General features: G+C 37.6%; 1 protein-coding gene and 1 pseudogene across 2 annotated transcripts; one reads left to right on the top strand and one right to left on the bottom strand.

Moving 5' to 3' along the window:
* Positions 1–2784: 2784 nt before the first annotated feature.
* Positions 2785–6752, bottom strand: LOC147921350 (uncharacterized; annotated as a pseudogene).
* Positions 6753–8102: 1350 nt separating this feature from the next.
* Positions 8103–13917, top strand: LOC104760252 (disease resistance protein RPS6-like). Of its 2 annotated transcripts, XM_087499009.1 has the most exons (5): positions 8103–9940; positions 10280–10585; positions 10744–11151; positions 12334–13551; positions 13695–13917. In XM_087499009.1, exons 1-5 carry the CDS (start codon positions 8276–8278, stop codon positions 13737–13739), a joined length of 3642 nt encoding a protein of 1213 aa, XP_087355135.1. In that variant the 5' UTR covers positions 8103–8275; the 3' UTR covers positions 13740–13917. The 2 variants fall into 2 exon arrangements, with proteins under 2 accessions (XP_087355135.1, XP_019095933.2); XM_019240388.2 differs by lacking the exons at positions 12334–13551; positions 13695–13917 and having other exon boundaries at positions 10744–11434.
* Positions 13918–16005: the final 2088 nt, after the last annotated feature.

Here is a 16005-nt window from a genome sequence, read left to right as displayed (position 1 = left end):
TATTATTTTGTTGCATTTTTAGGAAGCCCTTACAACCTTGATGAACCAAAATTCGTCAATGCAAACCATAAGCAATGTTACAGCTAATCTGGACGATGAATATGCTCAAGTGTTTGGTCCAGAACGTTCAGGACGAGTGCGTTGTGTTGGCCGTGGACCTACACCTTCAAAATTCTTGAGACGCTCAATTGCAGTAAGCTCAGAGACAGAAAATTTTGAAATTGCTCAGCTGAAAATGCAGAACAAAGGCTTAGAAGATCAAGTTAGAACAATGAATACTTTGTTCCAGAAAATGTTCGGTGTTGCATCTGTTGATCAGGTATTATACCTTTTGCATGTTATATATCATCTGTTTATGATATACTGATTTCTTAAAATTTATGACCTTGTTAATTTTAATATACAAATGATGTAGGCAAGCACATGGGCTTCAAACTTTGCTGCAGCTTTGGCAAACATTCCGAATCCACCTAATACGGAGGTGAATGCCATTTTTATTGAAATTTCATACATAACAATTTAGCTAATATGATAAAGTTCATTTGTGTTTTTTCCTCAGCTAACGGTGGTGGTCGTATAAGTGGAAGTCATAATGCTGAAGAGTGAAGATCAACGTAGCGAACATGTGGGTTATGAATTTGATCTTAATGTTTTTTTTAATACCATGCTAGGATTTCTATGTTCAAGATTCGACACTGAATTCCGTTATATGAATTATGCAATTTGATTTTTAATTTATATACTATTTTTAGATTTAAATAATCAATTAATTATTTTGATTTATTTATTATATTTTTTTATCTATTAATATGAATGACATAATTACTAGAATCATTTATTGAAAACTGACACTAATTTTAACATCAGTAATATATAACTGACACTAATATTTACCATCAATTATCTGAAATGACATAATTATTAGAATTATTTATGAAAAATGACACTAATTTTAACATTGATTATTTGTAACCGATTTAAACATTTAACATCAATTTTAACAAATGATACAATATTGGTATCACTTCTAATAATTGACACTACGGTTAACATCACTTATTTACAATTGATATAAATATTTAACATCACTTATTATTACCGTAGCTAATATAACATCATTTATACTAAGGGATTCAAAAATAACACCACTTTAAACAACCGATGTATATTAACATCGACTATAATAAGTGATGCAAACATTTAGTAACCGATGCAAATATTTTGCATCACCACTTCGAGAGTCACTTAAATTAGTGATGTAAAACTCATTTGCATCAATTATAATTGATGCTAATATTCAAAAGAAGCGACACAAAACACCTCTTTTTTTGTAGTTGATAGTAGGATTTTCATCCAGGATATCAATTCCCTATGCAGTTGTAGTACAAAGGGTTATCAATCCAAATGATTTTCTATTGCTAGCAGGAAGGATATGATCAGAACAATACAAGTCAAGCCAAACAAATAAGGTTTTTGTTCTAACAGTCCTAAAATAAATAAAAGAAAGAATATAAACAAAGAAACCACACGACCTAAGCACTCGATGCAAGCAGTCGAATACAGGATCGAGTGGGGTGATCGAGTAAGCAAATGAGATATGAACAGCTCGAGGTATTACTCGATGCAGGTTATCGTGTACCTGATCGGGTAAGTGGTCAAGTAAGTAAAGAAAATGTAAACAAATAAAATACGAAATCTCCTAAGGATGGGGTAATCGAATCCTAAGTATTTTACACCAGTATAGATACCTTACATGCCTCAAACAATTATTTCCTAGACAATGAATCTCTAAAACCTTGTCACCACACTCTCGCACTAGCAACAATCAACCTTGATCACTTACCACACTCCCACACTAGCAATATGAACAAGCAGGCATTAAGAACGATTCATTATTGTCAGTAAACTCAAACTCATCTATTCCCTTACTCAGATTCAAGTAAACCTCTAGCATTGGCTAATTCACGCATCTCATCTACACCTCTCGGTCGCTGAAACGCCCTAGATCTAATCTCAACCTCTCGGTCTGTTGACAGCATTAAGAACACCAACCTAGAAGGAAATCTATCAATCATTTACAATCAAACTAAGGCATCCTAACCGATCAAGAACACAAAATCATCTATCCCATCCCTAGAAACTTTACTACCCTACTCGGACATGATAACAAGGAACAAAATAACCAAAAATGAATGAAACTTGCATTGTATCAAAATATAGAATAGAGTAGAAAGAGTACAAGATAGAAAATCTAAGAAAACTATAAAAACTATGAAATGAAAATGCAAAACTAAAAAGAAAATGTTTGAGTTGCTCAGTTCTCTCACAAAAGCTCTCGCTCTCCGGTTTGAGGGTCTGCGGCGTGCTCCTTTGCGAGCTAGGAGAGGAGGGGGTTTATATATGGAAACCCTTTTGACCTAGCTTCCCAGACCTGCCTGATGGTCTACTCGATGGGGTACACGAGGGTGAAGTCGGGTTACTCCTCGGGTGGATCTTTGGGTTGTTCTTCATCTCTCTGATCCTCCTCGTTCGTGTTGGGGTTCGGACTTGTTCGTCCAGCTCGATGGCTCCTTCGGGTACATGCTTGGATTGTCCTTGTTTTCCCCCACTTTTGGCTCTTTAGCACTTGTTTTCATCCAAAATATGCAAATGCAGAAATGCAACACCCTAAATGATCTAAAAGTGAATTCCTACAGTTAATGACCTAAAAATGCTAAGTTAGAAGTATGAACAATGCAAAATATGGACAAAAAAGGATGCTAAAACATATAAATTAGAGAGTTATCAGTAGTGCTTGCTCCACCTCATTGAGTTGGTCCCCCGGTGTCTCCTTCTGCGACGGTGATTCCACATTTCTGCCAAAGAACTCTGTTTTTGGATCCCCATATCAATTATCCCTCTATCGCCAACAGTTTCCAAGACGCAACCCATATCCGACCAATGATCATTCCAAAATGATGTGGTTTCGCCATTACCCACCTCCACTTTACAGAACTCTCTTGCCACACCCCGATACTTAAGAAGCTTTTTCCAGATCCACGAACCCACAGTCGTAGTGTCCTTAACTGACCAAAAGGATGCCTGTTTCAATAAGTTAGAGTAAACCCAACGGACCCACAAAGAGTTTCCCTTCGAGACCACTCGCCAAATTAATATCAAATAGCTGACAAGATTAGCTTCATGGAGAGATCGCAAACCAAGACCCCCCTCTGCCTTTGGCTTACACACTGCGTCCCAAGATACTTTCACCTTGCGAGGATTCGTGTTTGGACCCGACCAGAGAAAAACCGCACACATTGAGTCAATAGCCTCAAAACACTTTTTAGGCAGCCAATAAGCACCAAGCCAAAAGTGACACACACTCCAAAGGACAGAGGAAATCAGATGACGAGCTGTCCAAGACCCTATACGCTTCCGAAGTTTCTCAAGCAAAGGAGAGCAATTTGCAATTGAGAGTTGCTTAGTTACTAACGGGAGACCTAGATATCGAACCGGAAAACGACCTACTACAAACGGGAGATGAGACTCTGATGGAACCGAAGCTCCAGCCAAATAAATTGTGGACTTTTCCATACTGATCTTTAACCCTGAAATCTTTGCAAACTCCGTAAACACATCAATAATTCTAGTGATTGAACGCAACTTGCCATCCGTTAACACCATGAGGTCATCCGCAAAACTTAAATGAGTGAGTACAAGCTGACAACACCGAGGGTGGTAACCAAATAACCGCTCTCCAGCAGCCTTGTCAAGCAATTTCGATAGGACATCCATACAAATGACGAAAAGATAAGGTGATAAGGAGCAACCTTGACGAAGCCCTCTAGCGCTCCGAAAAAACCCTGCAAGTTCACCATTCACTTGCACTGAAAAAGAAGCTGTAGTGATTCATAGCATTAACCAATGAATGAACAACGACGGAAACTGCATTGCTGAGAGAACTTTAGAGAGAAACGACCACTGCACTGAATCGAAAGCTTTGGAAATATCAATTTTGATTGCACAACGACTTGATATAGAATCTTTGTGGTAGTCCTTAACAAGCTCTGTAGCCAACAACACATTCTCAATCAACAATCTGTCTTGAACAAACAGACTGATTCCCAGAGACAAAATTTGGAAGCACATACTTCAGTCTATTAGCGAGTACTTTAGAGATCACCTTATAAATCACATTAAAGCAAGAGATAGGCCTATAATCCTTTATTTGCATTGCTTCCAATGATTTTGGAATGAGCGCAAGAATGGTAGTATTGATACCTTTTGGCAAGAAACCTTTTGCAAAAAAAGATTGAATAGCTAACACGAATTCCCTCCCAATAATCGGCCAAGTTGCTTTGTAGAACTCCACTGTGTACCCATCAGGACCAGGAGATTTATCACACGGCATAGAGAACAACACTTTTTTAATTTCCTCCCCCAACACCACTGTCGTAAGAGCATGATGTTCAGCCACAGAACAGCGATATGGCACCAAATTCTCCAACTCTTCCACCGTGACACCCTCAAAATCAGTAGGAATGGTTTGCAGAAACTCCCTGAAATGCCTCTCAGTCTCTACTTTGATGTCATCCCCTGTCACTACCACACGACCATCAAGACACTGTATCTCACGAATACTATTTTGCGCTTCACGCACTTTAGCAGCTCGACTAAAAGTTTTATTATTCCTATCTCCCACCTGCAACAAATGCAACTTAGACTTTTGCTTGAGATACTTCTCCTCCAACCCAGCCAGGAAATCCCTGCGCCTATAAGCCTCATTTTCTTCCTCCATGGCCTGTGATGAAGGCTGCATCAGGTTCGTTTGTTGCTTCTGGCATAAAGTGGTGAAAGCCTCCTTTGTCTTAAGAACAAGATTCCCCATTCGCGACTTTGCCAAGCTTCGCAAGCGAGTTTTTAGTCCTTTTACCTTCTTCCAAAAACGGAAGAGGGTAGAAGTAGATTAAAACAGAGGTTCAGTGGTGGTCCAATAGTCCTCCACTAATGGCATGAAATCCTCCATCTTCGTCAACACATTTACAAATTTGAAAGGCCTCTGTTTCGTAACAGGACCAACATCACCACGAATCATGAGCCTACAATACAAGTGGTCAGAACAGCCTCCTACTTCAAAAACATTATAACTCTGATTAAAAACAGTTCCCCACACTACATTCACCATCACACGGTCCAACTTCTTGAGAATCAAATCATGTTCCCGCTTATTACACCAAGTGTACAGATGACCATGGGAAGTCATATACACTAGTGAACATAAATTTACCACCTCCTGGAAATATCTCATCCCCCCATAAGCAGTGGACTATCATCTACTCAAGAATGCTCAGCCATATCAAGAGTTTCATTAAAATCCCCCAGTAGGACCCAACGATTATTACGAAACAGAGGAGATGCGTAATGATCACGTATCTCCTGCCATAGCTCTCTTCGTGCCTCCACCATATGCAGAGCATACACAAACGAGCAAAGCAACTCCTCATCCTGATTATCCAGCTTAACAGAACATGTAATGATCTGTTTGCTTTTAAAAAAAGGATCAACCCTGACTGTATCCTTCCACAGGACCCAAATGCGCCCCCTTTCACTGTATTCATAATTAGTCATCATCGACCAATCAGGGAACAACTTCCTCCCCAACCTCTCCGCTTTTGATTCCTTCACTCTAGTCTCCAACAGACAACCAAACTGAAAATTACCCCTCGCAACCCACTCTTTGATAACGGAATGTTTAGACGTCTTATTTAAACCAAGAATATTCCATGCGAACCCTAGCATTAATGTTTTGATGAGGCCTTCCAACTCTGATTCCTAGGCTGGACCCTAGTCGAATGAGCAGGAAGGGTAGACACTGTTTTATGAGCCGTTTTTGTCCCTCTTGGTAGATAAGTGCGCAAAGGTACCTCCACCTGCGAACCCTGCGGTTTAGAGACAAACACCTTTTGCTGAACTACAAGGGTATCCGCTAAACCACTCTGCACCGAACTATCAACAGCAGGGTCTTCAGAACTTTCATCCTAAGCAACCCCCAAATCCGAGAAAGAGTTTTTGAGTAAAGAGACACTGTTAGTCATCGGAGTGTCCTTGAGTTTTCCAGGGCTCCCACGAGTCGATTTTGGAGTGATCCAGACCTCCTGCACTTGCTCCTCCCCCATCTCCTCACGTGCATAACCCTCCACCGAGATACCCCCATCCTGCGTCTGCACCGAAGTTCTTACTAGACCTGCAACCGCATGCTCCACTCCAACCTCTTGTTCAAGAACAAAGGATACTTCATTTTGGTTCTCTTTTGAAATTGTAGCTACGAGTGGAGTAGTAGCAACCGATACCGCCTTCACTGATAGACATGTTGCACTTAAGTGACCCCATTTCTTGCAACCACTACACTTTGGAGGAAGCCTAGGGTAGTTGAACCCAATAATCGAATCCAGCTCCCCCTCTTCCTCACCTGCAAACCAAAACTCCTTTGGTAAATCCTTTGTCAAATCCACCTCTATCAACACCTGAGCTTCCTCAAAACTGACACAGGCCTCTGTTTTAGGGTGCAACCTAATAGGCTTACCCACTGCACTAGACAAAAACTCCAAAACTTTATCTGTGAACATTGTTGGAGGAATGTTAGTGATTGTAACCCACAAGGGAAAAGATTTCAGTGCTGGTTGAGCGTCCTCCGCAAACGGAGTCCACTTGGAAACGATCATGGGTATGTCCATGATATTCCACATCCCTCTATTGAGAACCCTATGCCACATACCCTCATGTCTAATCCGAAACTTGACTGTATATTCATTAACTGCGTAAACATCAATCAAAGAAGAGCGATCTCCCAACCGCCAGATCTTGTTCACAATCATGTGAATCTTACCAACATGCGGAGCCTTCAAGTTGAGAAACTTTCCAATCACAAAATCTTCCCAAAGAGGTTTTGCTCCCTCAAACACCCCCTTAGGCACAATAACCTTCTCCTGACCATCAACCTCTACAACAGTAAACTTTTGTTGGGTAAAAACCCTTTTCTGAGCCACTTGTAGGAAAGAGCGCTTCGCCGTCGTTGCGGGAACCGTTGACGAGACCTCCCTAGAGTCCCCCTGATTAAGACTCTCACCCGATAAACCATCCCCCAAAACCTCACCCGATCCTCCCTTCTCAGTAACCCCCCTCTCCCCTGCAACAGTACTTACCAACCCCACCGAAACCGCCTCAACACAGCCTTGAGAGGCCGCCGACGGCAGCATCCTTGGGCAGAAAGCAATGACACCCTAATCGCCTGTTTTTTCACCCTTGCCACGTCCACCTTCCTCTGCTTCTAGGGCTCCTTACCAACCCCACCGAAACCGCCTCTATTCAGTATCTCAATAAACTGGAGAAGTTGAAAATGTCAGGATGCATAAATCTGGAGAATCTTCCCATCGGAATTAACCTCAAATCTCTTGATAGGCTTTAACCTTAGTGGATGTTCACGGTTGAAGATTTTTCCTGATATCTCAACCAACATATCATGGCTCTTATTAGACGAGACCGGGATTGAAACATTCCCCTCTAAAACTTGCGTTTAGAAAATCTTTCTCTTCACTTATGTGGAATGAAGAGTGAAACATTTTGGGAAAGAGTACAGCATGTATCCACTTAATTATGATTTATTCCAAATGTTTTTTCTTTCATTTCGTTTTCAATTATATAGTGTAGTACGTAATACTAGATACTAATAACAGTACTTTAAGTTAAACTACCATATGTGGGAGTTGGTTTAATTAAATCTTGGAGATCACTTAATAGCTAAGAGCATCACATGAGAGAATCATGGCTAATCGTATGTAGCAACTGGATTTCCTTGTTGGTTAAAACATCTTTTTAAAGAGGATATGACTAAAATCTAAGGTAGATTTAGCTTGGTTTTGCCGGGTTGAGTTTTTGTGATCCTTTTTTGTATTCGTAACGTGTTCCCACTATCAATCAATATATAATCCTTGAGTGAAAAAAACAAAAATCTTCCATGTACAAATATTAATATAGCCCATTGATAATTAATAGAAAAATAAATAAGGGTTTTTTGACCAAAAATAAAAATAATAAATAAAGTCTAAACTGACGATTAAAGACTTGGCCCTTGGGGAATCGCTCAGGTCAAGTTGCGTCAGAAAAAATCGGAGAAACAATCTGCTGCTGTCACCACTCTGCTCAGAGTTCATGAATTCATTCATAAATCTTCTTACAATCTCAAACGCCAAAGTCTTTGTTCTTCTAAAGATTAGTTTCCTTCTTACTCTTTCTCTCAATGTTTCCTTCTTCTTCTTCTCGCACTTGGGTATATGATGTTTTCCCCAGCTTCAGCGGAGAGGACGTCCTGGTAACTTTCCTCAGCCACTTTCTCAAGGAACTGGATCGAAAGTTGATCATTTCTTTCAAAGACATCGAGATTGAAAGAAGCCGATCACTCAGTCCCGAGCTTGAACTGGCGATATTGGATTCGAGGATCGCAGTAGTTTTGTTCTCTAAAAACTACGCTTCTTCGAGCTGGTGCCTTAACGAGCTGCTGCAGATCGTGAGATGCAAGAAAGAGTTTGGCCAACTTGTGATTCCCATTTTCTACGGTTTGGATCCTTCCCATGTGAGGAAACAGACCGGAGACTTTGGAAAGAAGTTTCGAAAGACTTGCAGAAACAAAACAGAGGAACTGATAAATCAATGGGAGAAAGCGTTGACCGATGTTTCAAATATCCTCGGATATCATTCTGTATTGTGCTTTACATCATATTATATAGCTATATCAACATTTATAATGTTGTCTCATGTTTGTGAAATGATCGTTCTCCGTGTTAGGGGTAACGAAGCAAAACTGGTTGAAGAAATAACCAATGATGTTTTGGGTAAACTGCTTTTAAATGCATCGAAGCATTCTAAGGAGTTTGTTGGCATCGAAGATCATATTGCTCAGATGAGTGAATTGTTATATTTGGAATCTCAGGAAGTGAGGATGGTTGGTATATGGGGTACAGCGGGAATTGGGAAGACTACCATTGCAAGGGCTTTGTTCCGTCGACTTTCTCGGCACTTCCAAAGTTCTATTTTCATAGACAGGGGTTTCGTATATAAGAGTGTGGAAAACTATAGTAGATCCAATCGAGAGGACCCCAGCATGAAGTTACGTTTACAAGGAAATTTCCTATCGGCAATTCTAGGGAAAAAGGACATAAAGATCGATCATTTAGGTGCACTGGGAGAGAGGCTGAAACACCAGAGAGTTCTTATTTTTATTGATGATTTGGACGATAACGTAGTCTTAGATACCTTGGCAGGTGAAACTCAATGGTTTGGAAGTGGGAGCAGAATCATTGTGATTACAAATGATAAGCATCTTTTAGAGGCCCATGAGATTGATCATATATACAAGGTTGATTTCCCATCTTGGAAGCAATCTCTCCAGATGTTATGTTTATCAGCTTTCAGGAAAAACTCTCCACCTGAAGGTTTTGAGAAGCTCGTATGTACAGTCGCAAACCTTGCAGGTAATCTTCCTTTGGGTCTTACTGCGTTGGGTTCATCTCTTCAGGGGAGGAATAAGGAGTATTGGATGGATATCTTGCCAAGACTTCGTAATGGTCTAGATGGGAAAATTGAGAAGACATTGAGTGTCAGCTACGACGGGTTAGATAGCGAAGAAGATAAAGCTATATTTCGTCACATCGCATGCCTTTTCAATAATGTGGAATTCGCATACCTGAAATTGTTGCTCGCAGATAGTGTCTTGAGTGTTAATATTGCACTAGAAAATCTATATGATAAGTCCCTTATTCATGTCAGATGGGGTAACGTGGTGATGCACAGTTTGCTACAAAAAATGGGTACAAATATTGTTCGCACACAATCCATTGACAAGCCCGGGAAACGAGAATTTCTGTGGGATTCAAAGGATATTTGTGATGTACTTGTTGGAAACACTGTAAGTTTTTTTTAGCTCACTATATAAGTTGAAGAGAATGTCATTCTGTAAACGGATGAATCATACTCCTTCTGTCTAATAAAGATTGATGTTTTGGAATATTTTTTTGTCCTACAAATATTGATGTTTTGTAAATTTCAAGAAGTCATTGAAAATATTTAAAATTTAAAATTGTTATTGGTTTAAAATTAAATAATATCTCTTTAGTTAAATAAAAAAATATATTTAAACTCAGTAATCATTGTTTTGTTAAAATGTGTAAAAGTTTCTAAACATCAATCTTTTAGAGACAAAAGGAGTATAGTTTTGTCTTTTTCTCATTTATATTTTATTTTTCAGGGTACTTCAAGGATTTTAGGTATATCATTGGATATTGATGAGATTTATGGGGTGTATGTACATGAGGGTGCCTTCAAAGGGATGTGCAATCTCCGTTTCCTAGACATTTACTCGACGATATCTGCACCGGGAAAAGAAGTCGAATTGCACTTACCTGGAAGCTTCGATTATTTGCCCCCTAAACTCAAACTATTGTGTTGGCCCGACTATCCAATGAGAAGTATGCCTTCTAGATTTCGTCCTGAAAATCTCGTCAAGCTTAAAATGCAGAATAGCAAACTAGAGAAACTGTGGGAAGGAGTTTCGGTAAGTTTTGAGGATTATTGTTATGTTATATATTTTTTCTTATGAAATAGATGTTTGCAATATTATGCAAGAAGATTATATATAATGCTTATATTACTTTTTTGATTACGCTCACGTCACGTGGTGTGTAATTTTTATTTGGCACTTTGTGTGTACAGTCGCTTACATGTCTCAAGAAGATGGATATGTGGGGATCTCTAAACTTGAAAGAGATTCCAGATCTTTCAATGGCCACCAATCTCGAGGAACTTAATCTTCAGTCTTGTGGGAGTTTTGTGGAGCTTCCTTCCTCTATTCGAAATCTCAATAAACTAACGAAATTAGAAATGAATAACTGCTATAATTTGAAGACTCTTCCAACCGGCATGAACCTCAGATCTCTCGACCACATTAATCTCGATGGATGCTCGCGGTTGGGGGCTTTTCCTGAAATCTCAACCAACACCTCCTATCTCATTTTGCAGCGAACAGCCATTGAAGAGTTCCCTACCAATTTACGTCTCGAGAATCTCGTTGTGCTTCACATGCATTCGATAAAGAATGAGAAACTATTGGAAGGAGTAAAGGTATGAAGTTCCAAATTTTAAGTTTTTCTCCGACCTCTTTTACCAACATTTTTAACAAGAAATCACTGTTTTGAGGTCTAATTTTATACACGTACTGATTACCATTTTGGTTATGTAGATAATATAAATTTGGTCTATTTAGTATGAGCATAAAAATGATACGTCAAAAGAATTATACAAATCTTGCATTAGTTGAAGTTAGGTTTACTTAAACTTAACTCTTGTTTTATATTAAATTTGTAGAGAGTTTGCCTTTTATTTATAAATTAAAAGAAATGTGTTATCTGTACGATAAAACAAAATAAATAATTTGAATATTGCTGAACCAAGTGGCCTTGGTCCAGTAGTAAAAGGAAAAAAATCTCACAATTTGGGTTCGAGTAGCATTGGCCACGGGAGTTCGAAATTTAACATGATTTCCCCCGGCGTCATGAGATTAGTCTTTGGACCTAAAAAGCCTTTAAGATCATTGCTGAGTTATATATAAAAAAAATATGTACTTATAAAGCCTTTAGTGGCCACGTTGGTTCAATCCATTTCAACTATAAGTGTTACTATATATAGTAAATTTTGTGAAGTCTTCCATTCTATTTAAGCAATGTGGGATAAAAAAAAGGTACTTTCAAATTTAACTAAAATCTCAAATATACTTATATCACGAGGGCTTGTAGAAAATTGAATGTATTACTTTTTTTAATAAAGAAATTAAATCAAAATTTGTTTTTGTTTTTGATGCATTAAATTATATATTATAGTGTTTTGTGATTAAATAAATAAAAATTTCTAAACAAATTCTCGTAGCAACACGTAAGCAAAAAGACCTCCAAATAATTATTTTTAAAGAAATAATACATAGAAGATAATTATAAGACTACCTCCAATAGGAGAACGTGAAAAAGTTTCTAAGCAAAAAAATAATAATAAAAATATTTGAAAGGAGTAGTGAGTTTGAAAACAGTTTCTTAAATGAGCAACTTCAGAAATATTTCTAATACCCATCATTGGTTTAACTTTTTATTTTTAATTTATTTTTTAAATAATTGATTAAAAATAATAAGAAAAAAAGTTATTTGAGAAATTTAGTGGGCTTATACTTATTGGAGGTGATCTAACATTTTTAAATCTAATATTTTTTTTTATTATTATTGTATTCTCAAAGTGCTGTTATGTTTTTTTGGTCAGCCTCTTAGGCACTTCATGAAAATGCTGTCTCCCTCTTTGATGGGGTTGCATCTCTCAAATATCCCAAATTTGGTGGAGGTACCTTCTTCATTTAAGAAGCTCAATAAATTGGGAAAGTTAAGGATTTGTTACTGCAGAAATCTTGAGACTCTTCCAACCGGTATCAACCTTGAATCTCTAAAAGAACTTGATCTTAGTGGATGCTCAAAGTTGAGTACTTTTCCTAATATCTCAACAAACATCCAAAATCTCTTTCTAAGCCGAACATCAATTGAAGAGGTTCCTTGGTGGATCGAGAACTTCTCTAAGCTCAAACACCTAAGAATGGAAAGTTGCAGTAAGTTAGAATATGTACACCTAAACATTTCTAAACTGAAACATCTTGACAGGGTTTTTTTTTCACGTTGTGGGGCATTGACTGGAGTTGATTTGAGTGGCTATCCAAGTGGAGTGGCGCCGATGGAAGCAGACAATATTGACAAAGTTTTCGAAGAGGCTACCTCTTCTCTTCCAGATTGTTGTGTCCCAGAAACTAATCTCAATTTCATGTACTGCTTTAACTTGGATCTAGAAGCTATCCTTCGTCAAAGAACAGTTATCTACAAGTCCATGGTATTTTCAGGGGAAGAATTGCCTTCATTTTTCACTCATCGTACTATTGGAACCTCCTCACCTTTACCTCAAAGTATTAGGGGAATGTTCTCCTCTCTGAACATCCCTCTACTTCAGTCCCCTCTCTGTCAACCACTCTTAAGATTTAGGGCTTGTGCGGTTCTTGTTCTCGTTCCTGGGTCTAGATCTGATTACAGTATAGTAAATATCCATTTAAAATGTTGGTTAAAAGGCATATTTAGGAACACCTTTGACTCTTTCGGCCGGCCATCTATCTTCATGACGAATCAAAAGAGTAGTCATCTATTTATTTTCGACTTTTGGATCCCTCTTACGAAAGATAATGCTCCTCTAGATCAACTGAACTACGATCACGTGGATATACAACTTTATATAGGTGATACTAGTGACTCTATGTTAAAATTAAAAGGATGGGGAATACAACTTTTAGCGGATAGTTTATCACCGGAAAACCAACTTGGTATTCCCAACACTCTTCCACATGTTTGTGAAGCCAATGAAGACACTTTGGTTAATCAGACTGAGAAATGTGAAGAATGTAGAGGTCGCGCTGTAGAGACAGAGAGAAACAAAAAGCGAATCAAGGTAAGCATTAAGCATGTACTAGACATAATGTTTTATATCTCACAGTTCGTTTTCAAAGTCAATGGGAAACTATTTAATTTTGTATAATAGACCATTGTTTTTTTTGGTGTCTTACTGTCTTTTTTTTTTTTTTTTTTTTGAAGTTTACTCGGGAAGAACGCATTAATACAGATCAATCATATCCATGATTTGATCTACCACAATAGGGATTACGGATTCGAATACTGAGATTATGTAAAGTAGTATATTGTCTTTAATAGCTTACAGTACCATAGTTCAACTCTTCTTATGCATATATACGGCTGTCTATACTCGTAATAAAATCATCCTTCACATCACTGTTTACACACATGATGTCATTTTGAATCTGTGATTGTGATTGTGATTTTGATAAGAGGACACGCAGCGAGTCTTCCATGTTTCCCAAGCAAGCTGGGGAGGTGACCAAAAACCCTCAAAAACCATGCTATTATATTAAAAGAGAGAATAAGAGGGTCTTAAATATATTCAATAGATACTTTACAACTGACGGAAGAGTTGGTTGAATTGGTTACTTCATATGATGTCCATTCGGTTTCTATTTTACTTCTCTTCGTAAATTAGTTGCGTGTACGGTTCTCTTCGTAAATTAGTTGGATGTACGGTAAGTTAAATAATGTTATGAAATGTGGTTTATGCAGCTTCATCTTGCAAAGTATTTGAGAATGCTGTATCCGTAAATAAGAATCGCAGACCCGATGCACCTCTGTAGCGAATCATAAACCACGATTCTGCCATACTTCTCGTCTACTTCATAGATCAATAACATAACATAATAATAACAAAGAGATTTAACGAATTTTCCTCTACATGAGAGTACATCTCGTGTGGAAACGTTTGATTGCTCGAGTAATTACTCGATAATTATAATCATGAGGGAGTATATGCAAGGTCGAATTCACAATGACCAATGGTACACATTAAATTTTGCAAGACTTGTAAATAGTTAAAGCGAACAAATGTTTATTTGTTTGGTTTCAGAAATTGTAAATAAAAATGCAAGAAATAAATGATTAAATATATGGGATTAAAACATGACCATAGGAATTTATGAGATCAATGACTAATGAGAAAATAAAATATGGAATTCAAAAAATTAAGAACCGTTCTAGAACATGAACACAATAATAGACTAACCCTCTTTCAAGATTAATCACTAAACTTGACTATTAGTTTGCTAAACTTTCATTTGCAATCTCCTAGCCAAATTCGCATTACCAAACAAGTTTAAGTTCATAATACAATCTAACATCAAATTTCGCAGGCTATACATATATTACTCAATTCACATTCGTTTAGGCATTCTATTGAACACTTTTGATGCGTAGAAAAACTTAGAATCTAGAACAAAATGATCATTCCTATTCTAGCATTAAGATCATGTGAATCAAAGAACCTAAAGATTAAGAACTCCAAATAACAATCAAAACACCAATTCATTGAATCTCCTAATTAGAAAAACCCCCAATTAGCTGACTATTCACACATATTGAAAGCAATAACACAAAGAGATGAATAATGCATGATAGATCTAATGAAATAAAAAGCAAAAAGGGTTTAGAAATCTTCTCCCAATTGTCAAGAAGGATCAATCTCCAAATTAAATCCCCAAAAGGTGGCTTACAAAAGGTCACAAGAAACTCCAAAAAAAAACTAAGAAAAATAGAACATGCTGCTAATTAGGTCCTTGGGTATTTATATACCCTTATTAAAATAAAAGAAATAAAATAAAAATGAAAATAAAATAAAAATCAAAAAAGGAAAGAAGTGTCTGGAACGCAGACAAAAAAACAATAGACTTCACCAGACTTTTCCAGAGTTCAGCAGATTTGTATGCAGACTTCACCATACTTGTCTACAAACTTTACCAGAATTGTCTACAAACTTCACTAGACATCTTCAAAATTCTCCAGACTTCAGCAGACTTGTCCACATATTTCACCAGACTTCTCTAGACTTCAGCAGACTTGTTCATAAACTTCACCATACTTGTCCAGAATTATCTACATACTTCAGAAGACTTCTCCTGACTTGTCCACACTTCATGATTAAGTTCAACCTGGAGATATCCAAAAGTCAATTCCTGCTTCTTTGTTCCGCTTAAGCTTGAATCCAACCAAAAGACTTGAAATCTAGCACATCGTCTTCACACTTAATCACAACTCAAGAAAAGACCAAAAAGACACAAAAGACGGAAAATGCAACAATGACTCAAAACGAATACTAAATAAAGGACAAAAGATACCAAAAACACCAAATATCAACGTTCTTCCACAAACATCCACTATCAATCAATCAAGGTTTACACAAAGCTCTAACAAGCGTTTACACAGTGTTTCATATACAAGCTTAGAGAGCAACAACAAAGAAACCTCAAGAAGACAACACATAGTAAATGCTTTGTCTCTGCTTCAG

The sequence above is a fragment of the Camelina sativa genome, chromosome 18 (assembly GCF_030686135.1).
Source record: "Camelina sativa cultivar CO46 ecotype springtype chromosome 18, ASM3068613v1".
In the NCBI taxonomy this organism is placed as follows: Eukaryota; Viridiplantae; Streptophyta; class Magnoliopsida; order Brassicales; family Brassicaceae; genus Camelina; species Camelina sativa.
This window is presented reverse-complemented; position numbering and strand designations above follow the sequence as displayed.